Source organism: Rana temporaria, chromosome 3 (assembly GCF_905171775.1).
Source record: "Rana temporaria chromosome 3, aRanTem1.1, whole genome shotgun sequence".
NCBI lineage: Eukaryota > Metazoa > Chordata > Amphibia > Anura > Ranidae > Rana > Rana temporaria.
Window position 1 is genome coordinate 32,368,561 of NC_053491.1, and position 15,190 is coordinate 32,383,750.

Sequence of the window (15,190 nt, forward strand, 5' to 3'; positions counted from 1 at the left end):
TTTTGCTTACACATGATTGGGTGATGAAAGTCAGCAGAGCTTCTGCTCATTTACTAAGCTCTGGAGCAACTGCACTTGCAGAGTGAATCTTCACTTTGCAAAGTGCACAGTCTATTTGCCTTTAGTAAATCAACCCCTGTGTGTTACTGTTAAAACAAATCACAAAACTTAGTCTACCTATATTTTTCGCTCACACATTCCATTAAAGGGTGTCTGTCATTTCTTTTGTGTCTGACTTGTGCCCACTTTTGCCAGGCGTATGGTTTTGTGCCTGAGGGCACTTTTCTTCCTTGAAAGATTTAAGGATCCTTGCAATATACATTTTTCTTAGCACATAGAAGGATGTGCCTGCGCTTAGTCCATTGAAATATCTGTTATAGAAAGTTCTTCCATCATTTGTACTTGGTGGATGTCTTAAAGGGCAAGACATTGAATTGCTGGGTGGGATTTTTGTCAATGATGTTATAGAAAGCTGTCCTAATACTCACAATGTCATAAAGGAACATACATTGATACTGTGGGGTTGATTTATTAAAACTGGGGAGTGCAAAATCCGGTGCAACTCCACATGGAAACCAATCAGCTTCCAGGCTGAAGTTAAGCCTCGTACACACAATCAGATTGTTGGCCAACCAAGCTTCTGATTTTTGTCCCGAGGGCGTGTGCCAGGATCTTGTCTTGCATACTAACACAATTGTCATGCCACAAACACTAACATAGTGACATACTATGAGGAATTTCAGCTCTTGAGCACCACCATTTGGTCCCCTTCTGCTAATTTCGTGCTTGGTGAGCATTGATTCCGAGCATGCGTGTTTGTACTTTCGACTTTTGTGTGATGGACTTGTGTACAGATGATACGAAAATCAGACAACAAACCGTTGTCCACCAAAAATTTACTAGCCTGCCATCCAACATTTGTTAGCCGAAAGATGGACAATTGTCTGAAGGAGCGTACTGACGGTCAGCTTTTAGGACAACAGTCTGTCAACAGACAGTCCCCTGCCAATGAGTACGAGGCTTTAGAAGCTGATCGTACCATGCAGAGCTGCACCAGATTATGCACTCTCCAGTTTTAGTAAATAAACCCCAATATCTGTAACTGAATGTATTTTATTGATATGTTGCACTAATGTGGGGGTGCTTTTATTATGGCCATTTGGTCCAGTGTGTTTTATACATTGATTTAAAAAAAGTTATTGTTACTGTTTTCGAAAAAAAAAAATACAGTAAGTACATAATTTATTGTGTACACAGTTGTAGTCACACAATCTATCATATATACCCAAGGGCTCTAAACAAAAAGACAAAGGGGCACAACCAGTATGCCAGGTAAAAGAGGCTACCAGGTTAAAAATGTTACAGAAAAAGAGAAAAGAAAACAGAACAAAGGGAACATGAATTAGGAAATGCTGTTTTTTATTTTCCTTGCATGTCCCCCTCAGATCTACAGCGACTGCACTTCCAAGTGCACTTTGCACTTGTAGTTTGCACTTACAGTGCAACGTGGATTTGCCTTTAGTAAATGACCCCCATTGTGTTGCTGCTGGGAGTCCCACAAGTAACCCTAAAGCCTCGTACACACGACCGAGGAACTCGACGGGCAAAACACATCGCTTTCCTCGTTGTGTTCCTTGTTAGGCTGTAGAGGAACTCGACAAGGCAAGTTTCTCCATTTCCATCGAGGAAAAAGAAGACATGCTCTCTTTTTGTCTCAATGGGATCCTCGACAGTTTCCTCGTCGAAAAATATGCACACGACCGGTTTCCTCGGCAAAAAAAAAAAAAACAGCAAGTTTCTTACTGGTTTTTGCCAAGAAACTCGGTCGTGTGTACGAGGCCTTAGTGATTCCATTACATATTTCACACCATTAAAAGACCCCACAAATCTGTTAACTCAAAGGCCTCGTATACACGACCAAATTTCTCTGCAAATACCAGCAAGAAACTTGCTGGGAGAATTTTTTTTGCCGAGGAAACCGGTCGTGTGTACATTTTCGTTGAGGAAACTGTCGAGAAACTCGACGAGCCAAAAAGAGAGCAAGTTCTCTATTTCCTTGACGGGAATGGAGAAAATTGGCTTGTCGAGTTCCTCGACAGCCTAACGAGGAACTCAACGAGGAAAACGATGTGTTTCGCCGGTCGAGTTTCTCGGTCGTGTGTACGAGGCTAAAGATTTGTGTCTTTCCAATGTTGCCTTTGAATCTTCACAAAATGGCCTCTCCCCTACACTGTGGACATCCCCCTCCTTTTAAAAAAAACATCATTTGGTGGGCTTTTCATGCCATTTTGTTGCATTTGGTTTCTGTAGTTGCCCTCCAGAGGCCCAAACAAACTTTTGTTTTCGTTTTTTACTTCAATCTGGTTCGGATTCGGTGTCTTCTGAACCCTGAACATTTTGCCCTGTTTAGTTGAACTGCCCGCAAATTGCTCAGAAGCAAATTCAAGCAACATTACTTAGTAGAATGACTAATAAATGGAGCTACACCATTGCACGTCTCCCATGTGAATCTTAGAGTTCTTGCCTACAGCTAAAAAATTCTGTGCCCTTAAGCTGCAGTATATAAAATGATGTCTGCAGGACATAAAAGCACGCTGACTCCAAATGAATTAGAATAAATTAAATTAAACAGAAAAGAAGAATTTGTTTGAAAAGTAAAATACATTCATGTTTTTTTGGAAGTGAGTGTAAAAAAAAGGGTAGTTTGTATGGTATTTAAATGTTATCTTTGTTTGCAGGTTTTCTGTGATTATCATGGCCATTCTCAAAGAAAGAATGTGTTTTTCTATGGATGCAGCATAAAGGAGACCTTGTGGCAAGCAGGATGTGTGGTGGATTCTTCTGTTCTTTTGGAGGATGTTGGATACAGGGTATGTAAGTTCCCGTTATTATGCTAATGTTCTAGTAAACTAGAATCACAGCTCATTATGTAAACAGCAGACTAAAAAAGTTTAAGATTCTGAATATTGTAACTGTGAAGCCTCGTACACACGACTGAGGAACTCGACGGGTGAAACACATCGTTTTCCTTGTCGAGTTCCTTGTTAGGCTGTCGAGGAACTCGACAAGGCAAGTTTCTCCATTCCCGTCGAGGGAAAAAGAAGACATGCTCTCTTTTTGGCTCGACGGGATCCTCGACAGTTTCCTCGTCGAAAAATGTACACACAACCGGTTTCCTCTGCAAAAAAAAAATCCCAGCAAGTTTCTTGCTGGTTTTTGCCGAGAAACTCGGTCGTGTGTACGAGGCCTAAAAGAAGGTAGAACAGTCTTTTCTGAGTTCAGGTTTCTCACAACCTGATACCCTATCATCCCTGGATCTGACAACATGCTTGTCACCTGCCCTGATATTTGCGATATTTCAATGTCTCTGTACCAATCTTTACTGTTGCACCTCTTTGTGTATGTAATGTATTTATGGTTCCCTTTTAGCCCTGACTCTGCTTAGTTTAATACAGGGGTGCCCAACCAGTGGCTCAGGGGCCACATGTGGCACTTTTACTTTGCAAAGTGTACAGTCTATTTGCCTTTACTAAATCAACCCCATAATCCGGTTGCATGAGCAAGAACTTTGTATTGAAAAAAAAAAAAAGGCTCAACTGAACAGACAACCCTTTGCAAAGTGCATAGTCTATGTAAATCAACCACTTTGTACATAGTTGCCAACATTTGAAAAAAAATTCCAGGGACACTTTGCAGCACAGCTATTAATTAATTACCACACTCACTTCCCCAAAGCTCCACCCACTCTGCATAATCTTCGCCTACTTATCAGATTATAGCAGGGGTCTCAAACTCAAATTACCTGAGGGCCACAAGAAAAGTTTTCATATGCCATGGGGGGCCGCATGCAAACTTTCAAACTTCAAAAACAACAGTACTGGTGTCAGCGAACACATTATTAACCCCCAGCACTGGTGTCAGCGAGCGCATTATTACCACCAGCACTGCTGTAAGTGGACGCATTTTTACCCCCAGCACTGGTGTCAGTGGATGCATTATTAACCCTGACCACTACACTGCACACTGACCACTCACCATCAGGGCACAGCACATTAGGTCACAGAGCCCAGCACATTAGGGTACAGGGCACAGCGCAGATCAGGGTACAGAGCCTGGCACATCAGGGCACAGGACCCGGCACATCAGGGCACAGGACACGGCACAGAGCCCGGCACATCAGGGTACAGAGCCCGGCACATCAGGGTACATGGGGCACATCAGAGCACAATCGGGGCACATTAGGGTACATGGGGCGCATCAGAGCACATGGGGCGGATCAGGGCGCATCGGAGCACATCAGGGTACATGGGGCACATTCAGGGTACAAACAGGGTACATGAGGGCACGTACATGGGGCACATCGGGGCACAATCGGGGTACATGGGGCACATTAAGGCACATGGGGAACATGAGGTCACAATCGGGGTACATGGGGAACAAACAGAGCACATGGGGCATAATCAGTGTACATGTCAGCGTTTACTTGTTTTTCTTTTTTCTTCACATGCAGAGTAGCGCAGGAAGCGTCTGTCATATGTTCGATTCTCTGTCTCGCGCTGCGGCTGCTCCCCGCCCCCCGGCGGCCCCCCCCCTCTCTTCTCGTCCATCCCAGGTGATATCACAAGCAAATAGGGATGGACGAGAAGAGAGAGGGGGGGGCGCCGGGGGGCGGGGAGCAGCTGCAGCGTGAGACAGAGAAGTGAACTTATGACAGAGACGCTTCCTGCACTACTCTGGATGTGAAGGAAATCTACTCCCCCCCACTTCCGCCCTGCCTGCGGGCCATTTATAACTGGTCCGCAGGCCGCAAATGGCCCACGGGCCGGTGCATTGCCATGAAATGAGATTTGCCATGGAATGAGATGGTCCGCCTCCATCTCATCCTATTGGCTCACTCATGTCACGTGACAAAACATCAGTCACAGCTAGGCTATCATAGGGAGAGGATCTCCTCTCCCTGTGATAGCCCGATAGCACTGTCAGCGGCGTGCCTCCCACCAGCGCTAAGTACACCCCGCGCCCGCAGCTCTACTCCCCGATTAAGTACACCCTGCGCCCGCTCTACTCCCCATTCCCCGCACCCCGCAGCTCTACTACGCTACTAACTACGCTAGTGTAGATATGTAGAAAAAGACCGTGAAGTCTGAGACTAAGAGAAAGTGGACTTTGTAGGCACCAGATTTAAAAAAATATAAATATTTTAATTTGAACAGTACAAAAGCACAGAATTACTAGACAATTGCTCAAAAAATGATGAGAGAAAAAGGAAACAGAAATAAACAATAAGATACACAAAAAACTCAATTCCTATCCCTTTCTAGAGACACCGCTGATAGCCACAGGGCTGGATGTATGAAATACACTGTGAGCACTGGGTGGCGTTGTAACTTCAAGAGGTGGTACAGGATGAGTTTTGATTAAAATGGGGTTCAGCTCGACATGTTTCGCGACGTCGTCGCTTCTTCGGGAGCTTCTGGGTGTTTAAAAGACAATATAATGTTGCCATTAGAGATATAAGTATATAAAGATACAATACAGTATTGTTATACATGAGGCATTTTGTAAATATACATAGAGGCCTCTGAGCAATTGGAAAAAGCATATAACTATGACCATAATACTCACCGATAACCGGTGTTTAATGAATTTGGAGAATGCTCAGCAGCGTCCAAGATATAGATATACGATCAGACCATTTACCTTTTGAAGATGGAATCAGATACCATAGGTCATGCCCACATTCACCATACACCACCGGGCAAGTTAGAACCAGTTGGGGTATCTGGAAGTAAGTAGTAAACATAAGTAATAGGTCCAAAACTAAATGGGACCATGGGATGTAGAGTGAGAAGAACAAGGGGAGAAGGAAAGCAGATGTGAAAAAAATATATATTTTTGCTAGTATAACATACCTTATAAAAGGTATAATGGCCTGGGCATAGAGAGGAAAATTCCAGGGACCAAAAACGAAAACACACTTATAAAGACATTGTTGGGACAACAGAAGGCAAAGTGTCCGCAGAAATCCCCTCCTGACTGTAAAAAAGCCAAAAAATAGGTACTGTACTAGTAGTCCAAAATAGGGTTAATGAAAATAAATAAAATAAAATTAATAAAAATGTGCTATATAACATTTGCCATATAGAAGGCTTTATGGTAATAAGCACGTTATTTATTTGAAATATTATTAATGTTTTTTAATAAAACCTTCCATTAGAACATGTATTGATGCATTAACAGTCAGTTACCTTAGTTGGAAGATAGGTTTGGAGACTGGATTACAGGTCTATTCAAAAACTGCCACTAGATGGCACTGCGGCAGTGATGAGCGTTAGGCTGATGCAGGAAGAAAAATCCCCAAGGAGTGAAAGCAATCAGCTGTTGGTAAGGCAGAAAAAAACGCTCTTAATAAGAGCATGATAACACAAAGTCACTCACAAATTGATGTGAGAAAGGGTGTGCATACCTGAAGCTGTGCTCACATATGGGAGAATCTTGGGCAGTGTGATGGCGTGCGGCCCCGCTGGACGTCCGTCCTGGCTAGCATTCAACAAGAGCACCTGAGTACACAGGCTCTTGTTGAGTTTAAATACCCCGCGCGGATGACGTCATGATGATTGACAGTCATTCGGCTGGCCAGGAAAGCATACACCGCGCATGCGCGTACTTCGCGCATGCGCAGAGAGAGCCGCGATCGGGTTCTCTGTGGAGATGGAAACAGGTGTATAATATGGTGTTTCCCAGGTGGTAAAAGAAAAAAGGGGAAATAGACACCATATTGTGGTTGCCATCACACGGTCTAAGGTCTGGATGATAAACATCTGACCAGACAGTGTGATGGCTTACCTGGCCACTGGTTCAATTGCTCAGCGGCGCATGGTGCTGTGGTGACTTCTGGTATAGCAGGTACTGGTCTGATCATATCTTAACGCTTGGTGAGCAAACAAAAAAGAAAAATGACAGACATTTATGTATGAAGACATGCAAATACATGCATACAAATTTTTAAATCCATCACATGATGGGCATATAAGAAACATTGGTCAATAATATTGGATGATGCTATTTCTACTTATTTACACAAAAATAAATAAGGAAACTGCACATGATTTGTCACAGAAAAATCTTTTTAACCTGGAAAGTGGAAAAGGGATATGGGAAAGACCCTTATTGGGGCCAATTACGCCACTGAGCGGACTAGCTATATCCTGTAGCTTGGACAGCTTACTGGAACTTAGGATATTATTTGATCAGAGTTGTCCGTAATGAATTTTTTAACAGGGATAGTGTCAAAGCATGGTTGGATCTATGATAGTCAGACCAGCAGTGGCTCAAGCATAAAAAACAGACAAATAAAAATACGGGTAAGAATTGAAAATGAAAATACAATAGAAATTGAAAAAATGATGAAATGTTGAAAGAAAAAACTGATTGTGAATGTTGGTCACTGATGACAGTGTTATAGACTATTATATGATTGGATGAGTAAAATCCAGTCATCATTGGAGAACTAATATAGGTGTGATGAGTAGATCTCTGGGTGTGGGAGCTGTCATACAGGTCCCTCATAGGAAGGGCCTGTATGACAGCACCTCGTTTATCCCAGGTAATTTGGTAGCACCGAGACGCTCTATCCACAAAGTCTCCCTTTGAAGAATAAATTTATCCCAGTTCCCCCCACGGGGGTCACGCGGGACAACCTCCAGTACAAGGAACTGGATAGATGTAGTGTCAAATTTGTGAAACAGCCCAAGATGGCGACTTATGGGTGTGAGCATCTTAGCGTTTTGCGAATAGTAAATGTGATCATAGATTCTTTTCTTCAATTTGCGTAATGTCTTGCCTACATAAAAGGCCCCGCATTTGCAGGTCATTAGGTATATGACCCCCTCGGTGTCACAACTGGCCTGGAAGCGGGGTCTAAAGATTTCCCCATTGGGCAAGCTAAATTTTTTGCCAGCTTGTACCCATGGGCAATAGGTGCAATGGCCACATTTAGAAATACCTGGGATCTGGTTGTGGGTCGATGGATTGGTTTTGACTTGGTAGTGGCTTGTTGTTAGTTTGTTTCCAATTGAGGAGTTTTTTCTAAAAACTATTTCAGGCCTACGTTTAACGTATTTACCTATGGTCACATCTTCGCTCAAGAGGTGCCAGTGTTTTTCTAAGCAGCCGCGTAGTTGGTGATGTTGAGACGTATACTTTGTTATAAATCTGGTGATTTGTTGATCCTTGTTTTCTTTTTTTTGGGGATGTATGAGGGAGGGTCTATCTCGATTGAGAGCTTTGTTAAAAGCTTTTCTCAAAAGAGATTTGCTGTACCCTCGCAGTAAAAGACGAGAGCGCAGCTCATTAGCCTGAGATCTAAAATCCGTATCATGTGTACAATTCCTCCTGAGGCGGATGTACTGAGCATACGGTATACTGTGGATGAGATGTGTCGGGTGACTGCTTTGGGCGTGTAGCACAGTGTTCCCTGCTGTTTGCTTTCGATACAGCCTAGTTGCAATGTTGTTAGAGGCATCTCGATATATTGATAGGTCCAGAAACGATAAAGTGTCTCTATTGAATTCAAAAGTAAATTTTAAATTAAATGTGTTTTTGTTCAAACGGCCTATAAATTCCTGTAGACATTGTATAGTGCCTGTCCAAATAAGGAAAATGTTGTCGATATATCTATACCAACACAGTACTTGGGCCATGAAGTCATCATAAGCCTCATTGGAGGCTATTTCCCTCTCCCACCCCCCCAGGTACAGGTTCGCGTAAGCCGGTGCGCAACAAGTGCCCATGGCTACGCCCTGTACCTGGAGGTAGTGGGAGTCTACGAAAGTAAAACTGTTATGATGGAGAATAAATGATAGCAATTTCAAAATAAAAGATTGAAATTTCCAAGTACGATGATCCTCCTTCATTAGGAAGGATCTGATGACTTCAAGGCCCAAATCGTATACTCGAATATAATGCTTCGACGTCAATGCTAACAAATATAGCATCCGAAGGTATTGCCACGCCATCAAGGTGTCGCAATAAATCTGATGTGTCCTTAACATAAGATGGAAGGCTAAGTACATAAGGCATCAAGAAAAAATCTACCAGTCTGCTGGCATTTTCAGTGATTGACCCTATCCCCGAAATGATCGGTCTACCCGGTGGTTTGGATTTGTTTTTTCAATTTCTATTGTATTTTCATTTTCAATTCTTACCCGTATTTTTATTTGTCTGTTTTTTATGCTTGAGCCACTGCTGGTCTGACTATCATAGATCCAACCATGCTTTGACACTATCCCTGTTAAAAAATTCATTACGGACAACTCTGATCAAATAATATCCTAAGTTCCAGTAAGCTGTCCAAGCTACAGGATATAGCTAGTCCGCTCAGTGGCGTAATTGGCCCCAATAAGGGTCTTTCCCATATCCCTTTTCCACTTTCCAGGTTAAAAAGATTTTTCTGTGACAAATCATGTGCAGTTTCCTTATTTATTTTTGTGTAAATAAGTAGAAATAGCATCATCCAATATTATTGACCAATGTTTCTTATATGCCCATCATGTGATGGATTTAAAAATTGTTATGCATGTATTTGCATGTCTTCATACATAAATGTCTGTCATTTTTCTTTTTTGTTTGCTCACCAAGCGTTAAGATATGATCAGACCAGTACCTGCTATACCAGAAGTCACCACAGCACCATGCGCCGCTGAGCAATTGAACCAGTGGCCAGGTAAGCCATCACACTGTCTGGTCAGATGTTTATCATCCAGACCTTAGACCGTGTGATGGCAACCACAATATGGTGTCTATTTCCCCTTTTTTCTTTTACCACCTGGGAAACACCATATTATACACCTGTTTCCATCTCCACAGAGAACCCGATCGCGGGTCTCTCTGCGCATGCGCGAAGTACGCGCATGCGCGGTGTATGCTTTCCTGGCCAGCCGGATGACTGTCAATCATCATGACGTCATCCGCGCGGGGTATTTAAACTCAACAAGAGCCTGTGTACTCAGGTGCTCTTGTTGAATGCTAGCCAGGACGGACGTCCAGCGGGGCCGCACGCCATCACACTGCCCAAGATTCTCCCATATGTGAGCACAGCTTCAGGTATGCACACCCTTTCTCACATCAATTTGTGAGTGACTTTGTGTTATCATGCTCTTATTAAGAGCGTTTTTTTCTGCCTTACCAACAGCTGATTGCTTTCCCTCCTTGGGGATTTTTCTTCCTGCATCAGCCTAACGCTCATCACTGCCGCAGTGCCATCTAGTGGCAGTTTTTGAATAGACCTGTAATCCAGTCTCCAAACCTATCTTCCAACTAAGGTAACTGACTGTTAATGCATCAATACATGTTCTAATGGAAGGTTTTATTAAAAAACATTAATAATATTTCAAATAAATAAAGTGCTTATTACCATAAAGCCTTCTATATGGCAAATGTTATATAGCACATTTTTATTAATTTTATTTTATTTATTTTCATTAACCCTATTTTGGACTACTAGTACAGTACCTATTTTTTTGGCTTTTTTACAGTCAGGAGGGGATTTCTGCGGACACTTTGCCTTCTGTTGTCCCAACAATGTCTTTATAAGTGAGTTTTCGTTTTTGGTCCCTGGAATTTTCCTCTCTATGCCCTTTTATAAGGTATGTTATACTAGCAAAAATATATATTTTTTTCACATCTGCTTTCCTTCTCCCCTTGTTCTTCTCACTCTACATCCCATGGTCCCATTTAGTTTTGGACCTATTACTTATGTTTACTACTTACTTCCAGATACCCCAACTGGTTCTAACTTGCCCGGTGGTGTATGGTGAATGTGGGCATGACCTATGGTATCTGATTCCATCTTCAAAAGGTAAATGGTCTGATCGTATATCTATATCTTGGACGCTGCTGAGCATTCTCCAAATTCATTAAACACCGGTTATCGGTGAGTATTATGGTCATAGTTATATGCTTTTTCCAATTGCTCAGAGGCCTCTATGTATATTTACAAAATGCCTCATGTATAACAATACTGTATTGTATCTTTATATACTTATATCTCTAATGGCAACATTATATTGTCTTTTAAACACCCAGAAGCTCCCGAAGAAGCGGCGACGTCGCGAAACATGTCGAGCTGAACCCCATTTTAATCAAAACTCATCCTGTACCACCTCTTGAAGTTACAACGCCACCCAGTGCTCACAGTGTATTTCATACATCCAGCCCTGTGGCTATCAGCGGTGTCTCTAGAAAGGGATAGGAATTGAGTTTTTTGTGTATCTTATTGTTTATTTCTGTTTCCTTTTTCTCTCATCATTTTTTGAGCAATTGTCTAGTAATTCTGTGCTTTTGTACTGTTCAAATTAAAATATTTATATTTTTTTAAATCTGGTGCCTACAAAGTCCACTTTCTCTTAGTCTCAGACTTCACGGTCTTTTTCTACATATCTACATTATCAAGGATGTGGCACCTTTATACTAAGGGGTGTTTGATTACCACCCCAGGGCAATCGTAATTCTAAGTATAACTAACTACGCTAGGTCTACTGGGCTGGTGTTGTAAATACTGCGCATGCGCAGGTTATGCTACTAACGTAGCCAACGCTAGGTCTACGCTAATAGCGTAGTTAGTAGCGTAGTAGAGCTGCGGGGTGCGGGGGACGGGGAGTAGAGCGGGCGCGGGGTGTACTTAATCGGGGAGTAGAGCTGAGGGCGTGACTGATGTTTTGTCACGTGACATGAGTGAGCCAATAGGTGAGATGGAGGCGGACCATCTCATTCCATGGCAAATCTCATTTCATGGCAATGCACCGGTACTTTGAGACCACTGGATTATAGGGTCTACTCAATAAAGAGAGAATTACAGGAAATTGATACAACCTCTGTGATTGTGTAAGAGGGGAGAGGAAGTCCTTAGGGTAAGGGAAGGTCCAATATAAAGGACTACAAGTATCAGCACGCCTCCTGCCTTGTACACCTATGACTCACTGCCTGTGATTAGCGCAGTGCTGACTTCCTGGTGGGCTCTGCACATGGGCTGTGTGAAAACGCTGGAACTCATCCTTAGTCAGAGACTGCAGACATGGTACAGGAGATGGTTAGAGAGTGTGTGGACATAATTGGGCTGAAATTGCACAGAACGCACAGCGTGTTCCTGTGTTTTTCAGTGTGAACCTGGACCTGTGACCTGGAACCCACACTTTGCTAACTTGCCTGGAAAGGGGGCATTAGTATGGGCACCTGCAGCAATTTGCCACATCTCTTCTGGGATGCCAAGGGCCACCCCCTCTGTGGCAGACAGCAGCTTTAATTTGGGGGGAGTAATATGTGCTAAGGGGGTGGATTTCATATCCAAGCCCCCTTGCAGCATACATCATAAAGTGCCCCCTAGAACATATCCTTTCCCCCAAAATTACTCACAGTAAACTGTAACCCGTAGGCATGACCCCCTCCCTCCCCCTCTGGAAAGCTCACTTACTTTGCATTAGGACATGTGTCATCTTGTCAGATGAGCAGCTTTTCTCGGCAGCAGCGTGGTGAGCCTCCTTCTCCTCCCCCTCCTCCTATGTGTACACAGGAAACATCACACAGCAGGAGAAGGAGGGGGCGGGCTCAGTTCACTCCGTCTCACTCTGCACTGTGTGTGTCAGGAGTCAGGACCAGGCAGCCGGGGACTGCAGGGAGATATGTAAACATACTGTGACGGTATCGGTATGATATCCCCGTCAAGCATTCCCTCCTCTCCATACAAGAACATCACAGGATCCCCCACACATGAGTCAAGACTGGATGCTGGAACCAAGACTGAGTTTAATGTTATAACACACACAGCTTATATGTCATTTCCAAAACTGTTACAATGACAAATCTCCGCCCCCCTCACACTGGGGCTTCCATACAGACGAGTAGGCAGACACGACGGAGCCGAGTCTGAAAACACATTTTCTTTAGATAATGACATCAGTGGAGTTGAGTACTAGTTGTACTAAATACATCAACTAGACAACTCGACCCCGCATATAGAGAGATAATTACCACAATGAAGCAATCAGAATAATTAACACAAGCCACATAAACACAGATTTCCTTCACACAACACAATAGATCAATTAACCTTTAGAAATAGTGAGGGGACATTAGCACGTCAATAACCGGATGGTAATCACAATGGCAAGCAGGGAGAGCATTAGACTGAAGCATATAGGCAAATGTATCACAATGGCCCCCCTTTTTCTCCCTGCTCCGGAAAACCCGGTTGGACCTTCCCTGGTCCAGTAGGGTTGACGGGTTCAGAGCTTTTAGTCCGAGGTTAACTCCGTTTGGCATGACTGACCTCCCTTGGCAACTGCTTCAGACTCAGGTATGCCACCGGGTCGTCAGATCACACGCCGGTCAGTCCCCAAGTCTTTGTGCGATCTGCAGAGTCACCAGAAGTCAGTGTGAAGACGGCCAATGGGTCTGTGTGCCGCCATCTAGGTGTCCCGCTATGGGAGGGGCAGGTTATGGCTCTGAAGTGACAGTCACAGGAGATTCATAAAAAGAAAAAGTTATATTTGTTGAAATGCTGTAGCACTGGTGCTCAGAGTCCGGGGGGGAGGGGACTCAGAGCCCCATAAGGTCAGCCACCCCCTGCTCCCTCCGCAGCCGCCGGTTCTCCTCTTTGAGCTTCTCCAGCTCCATCTCCAGTTCATGGAGCCTGGGGGGGTCAGCCCGCTGTGACCTCAGGTGGTTGTTCTCCTCCTCCATGCGGCTTATGCACTCCTCCAGCTCTATGTACTCACGGATCAGATCCTGCTTGCTCATGTCCTGCAGGCTCTCCACGTGGTCCTTCATCATCAGGAACTGGGTGGTGGTGTAAGGGGCCACCGGTGGGCCCTTGGCGAACATCTCGGCCCGCATCTGGGGCGCCCGCTGCGATTCCATCTCCTCCAGTCGCTTCTTCTTCTCCCAGGTCCGCTGGTTATATGACTTCCAGGACCTCTTCTTCTTGGAGGGTAGCTGGCGGTGCCTCTTTCTGCCCAGCTCCCTCCAAGGCCCCTCCGGCTCATGGCTGTCGCCCATGACCAGCTGACAATGGTGTTCCCTGTTGTCCGTAATAACAGATTGTACCATGAGGGCTTCGTAAGGGGTGCCCAATGGTTCTTCCTGACCCAGCTCCTGGGGATCCCAAGCCGAGTCTACACAATGGGCTGCTGCTGGTGGGCGGTACCCAGGTTGAGACCAATTTGACCTGGTGTTGTCATTCATGGGGCAATTCTGCTTGAAGTGACCCAGCTGTTTGCACCGAAAGCAGCGTTGTTCGTTGTCCTCCTGGCGTGGGTAGCGAGGGCTAGATGTCATCGGTCTGTTAGGCGGTTGGTATCTAGCGGCTGGTGGGTGTGAGGGCGCCGTTGGTCGTGGAGGTTGTACCCGTGGTGTGACCTGGTTTGTCTTGCGAGTATCCGCATATTCATCCGCCAACTTCGCGGCCTCTGGTAGAGTCATGGGCCTGCGATCTCTCACCCAATCTTTGACGTCCATCTGGATGTGATTGTAAAATTGCTCCAGGAGCATTAGTTGCAAAATGTCCTCTGCGGTGGTGGCCTGGCTGCTGTTAACCCAGTTAGAGGCCGACAGGGACAACTGGCATGCCCATTCCGCGTAAGAGTCTTTCGTGGTTTTGCGTGAGTCCCTGAACTTCTGTCGGTGGGACTCTGGGGTTACTGCATAACGAGCAGAGCACTTCTTTAACCCTGGCGTAGCTATGGATCTCCTGATCTGGCACGGTCCGGAAAGCATCAGAAGCTTTGCCTGACAGTTTGCCTGACAATATTGCAACCCACTCTCTTCTAGCTATTCGGTGCAGGTTACATTGTCGCTCAAAATCCGCCAGGTAGTTATCAATTTCACAGTCCTTTTCATCAAAAGCTTTAAAAGCGCTAAACGGAATCTTCCTTGTGTCTGCTGTGCTGTACTCACTGTTCGGAGAAGGTGCGGCTGCTTGTTGGACTGCTGCCAGTTTTAACTGTAGTTCTGCGTCCCTTATTTGTTTATCCTTCTGTAGTTCTGCGTTTACTAACAGGTCCATCACTTTCAGCACCACATCCGGCGTTGGGTTCGGGCCGAACCACGCTAGCTTCTCTCTCATTAGCTTGTTGGCTGGTGATTCCTCTTCCTGAATCACTGGTGTCTCCATCTCTTGTACTGCTGGCGTTGCTGC

At 44.6% G+C, this 15,190-nt stretch overlaps 1 protein-coding gene across 1 annotated transcript in view; it reads left to right on the top strand.

Annotated features, from left to right (window-relative positions):
- AGBL1 (AGBL carboxypeptidase 1) overlaps positions 1-15,190 on the top strand; it is an 863,343-nt gene that overhangs the window by 495,951 nt on the left and 352,202 nt on the right. The window contains exon 20 of the mRNA XM_040341533.1: positions 2,739-2,870. Coding sequence (XP_040197467.1) covers positions 2,739-2,870 — 132 coding nt within the window. The remainder of the gene's footprint in view (positions 1-2,738; positions 2,871-15,190) is intronic.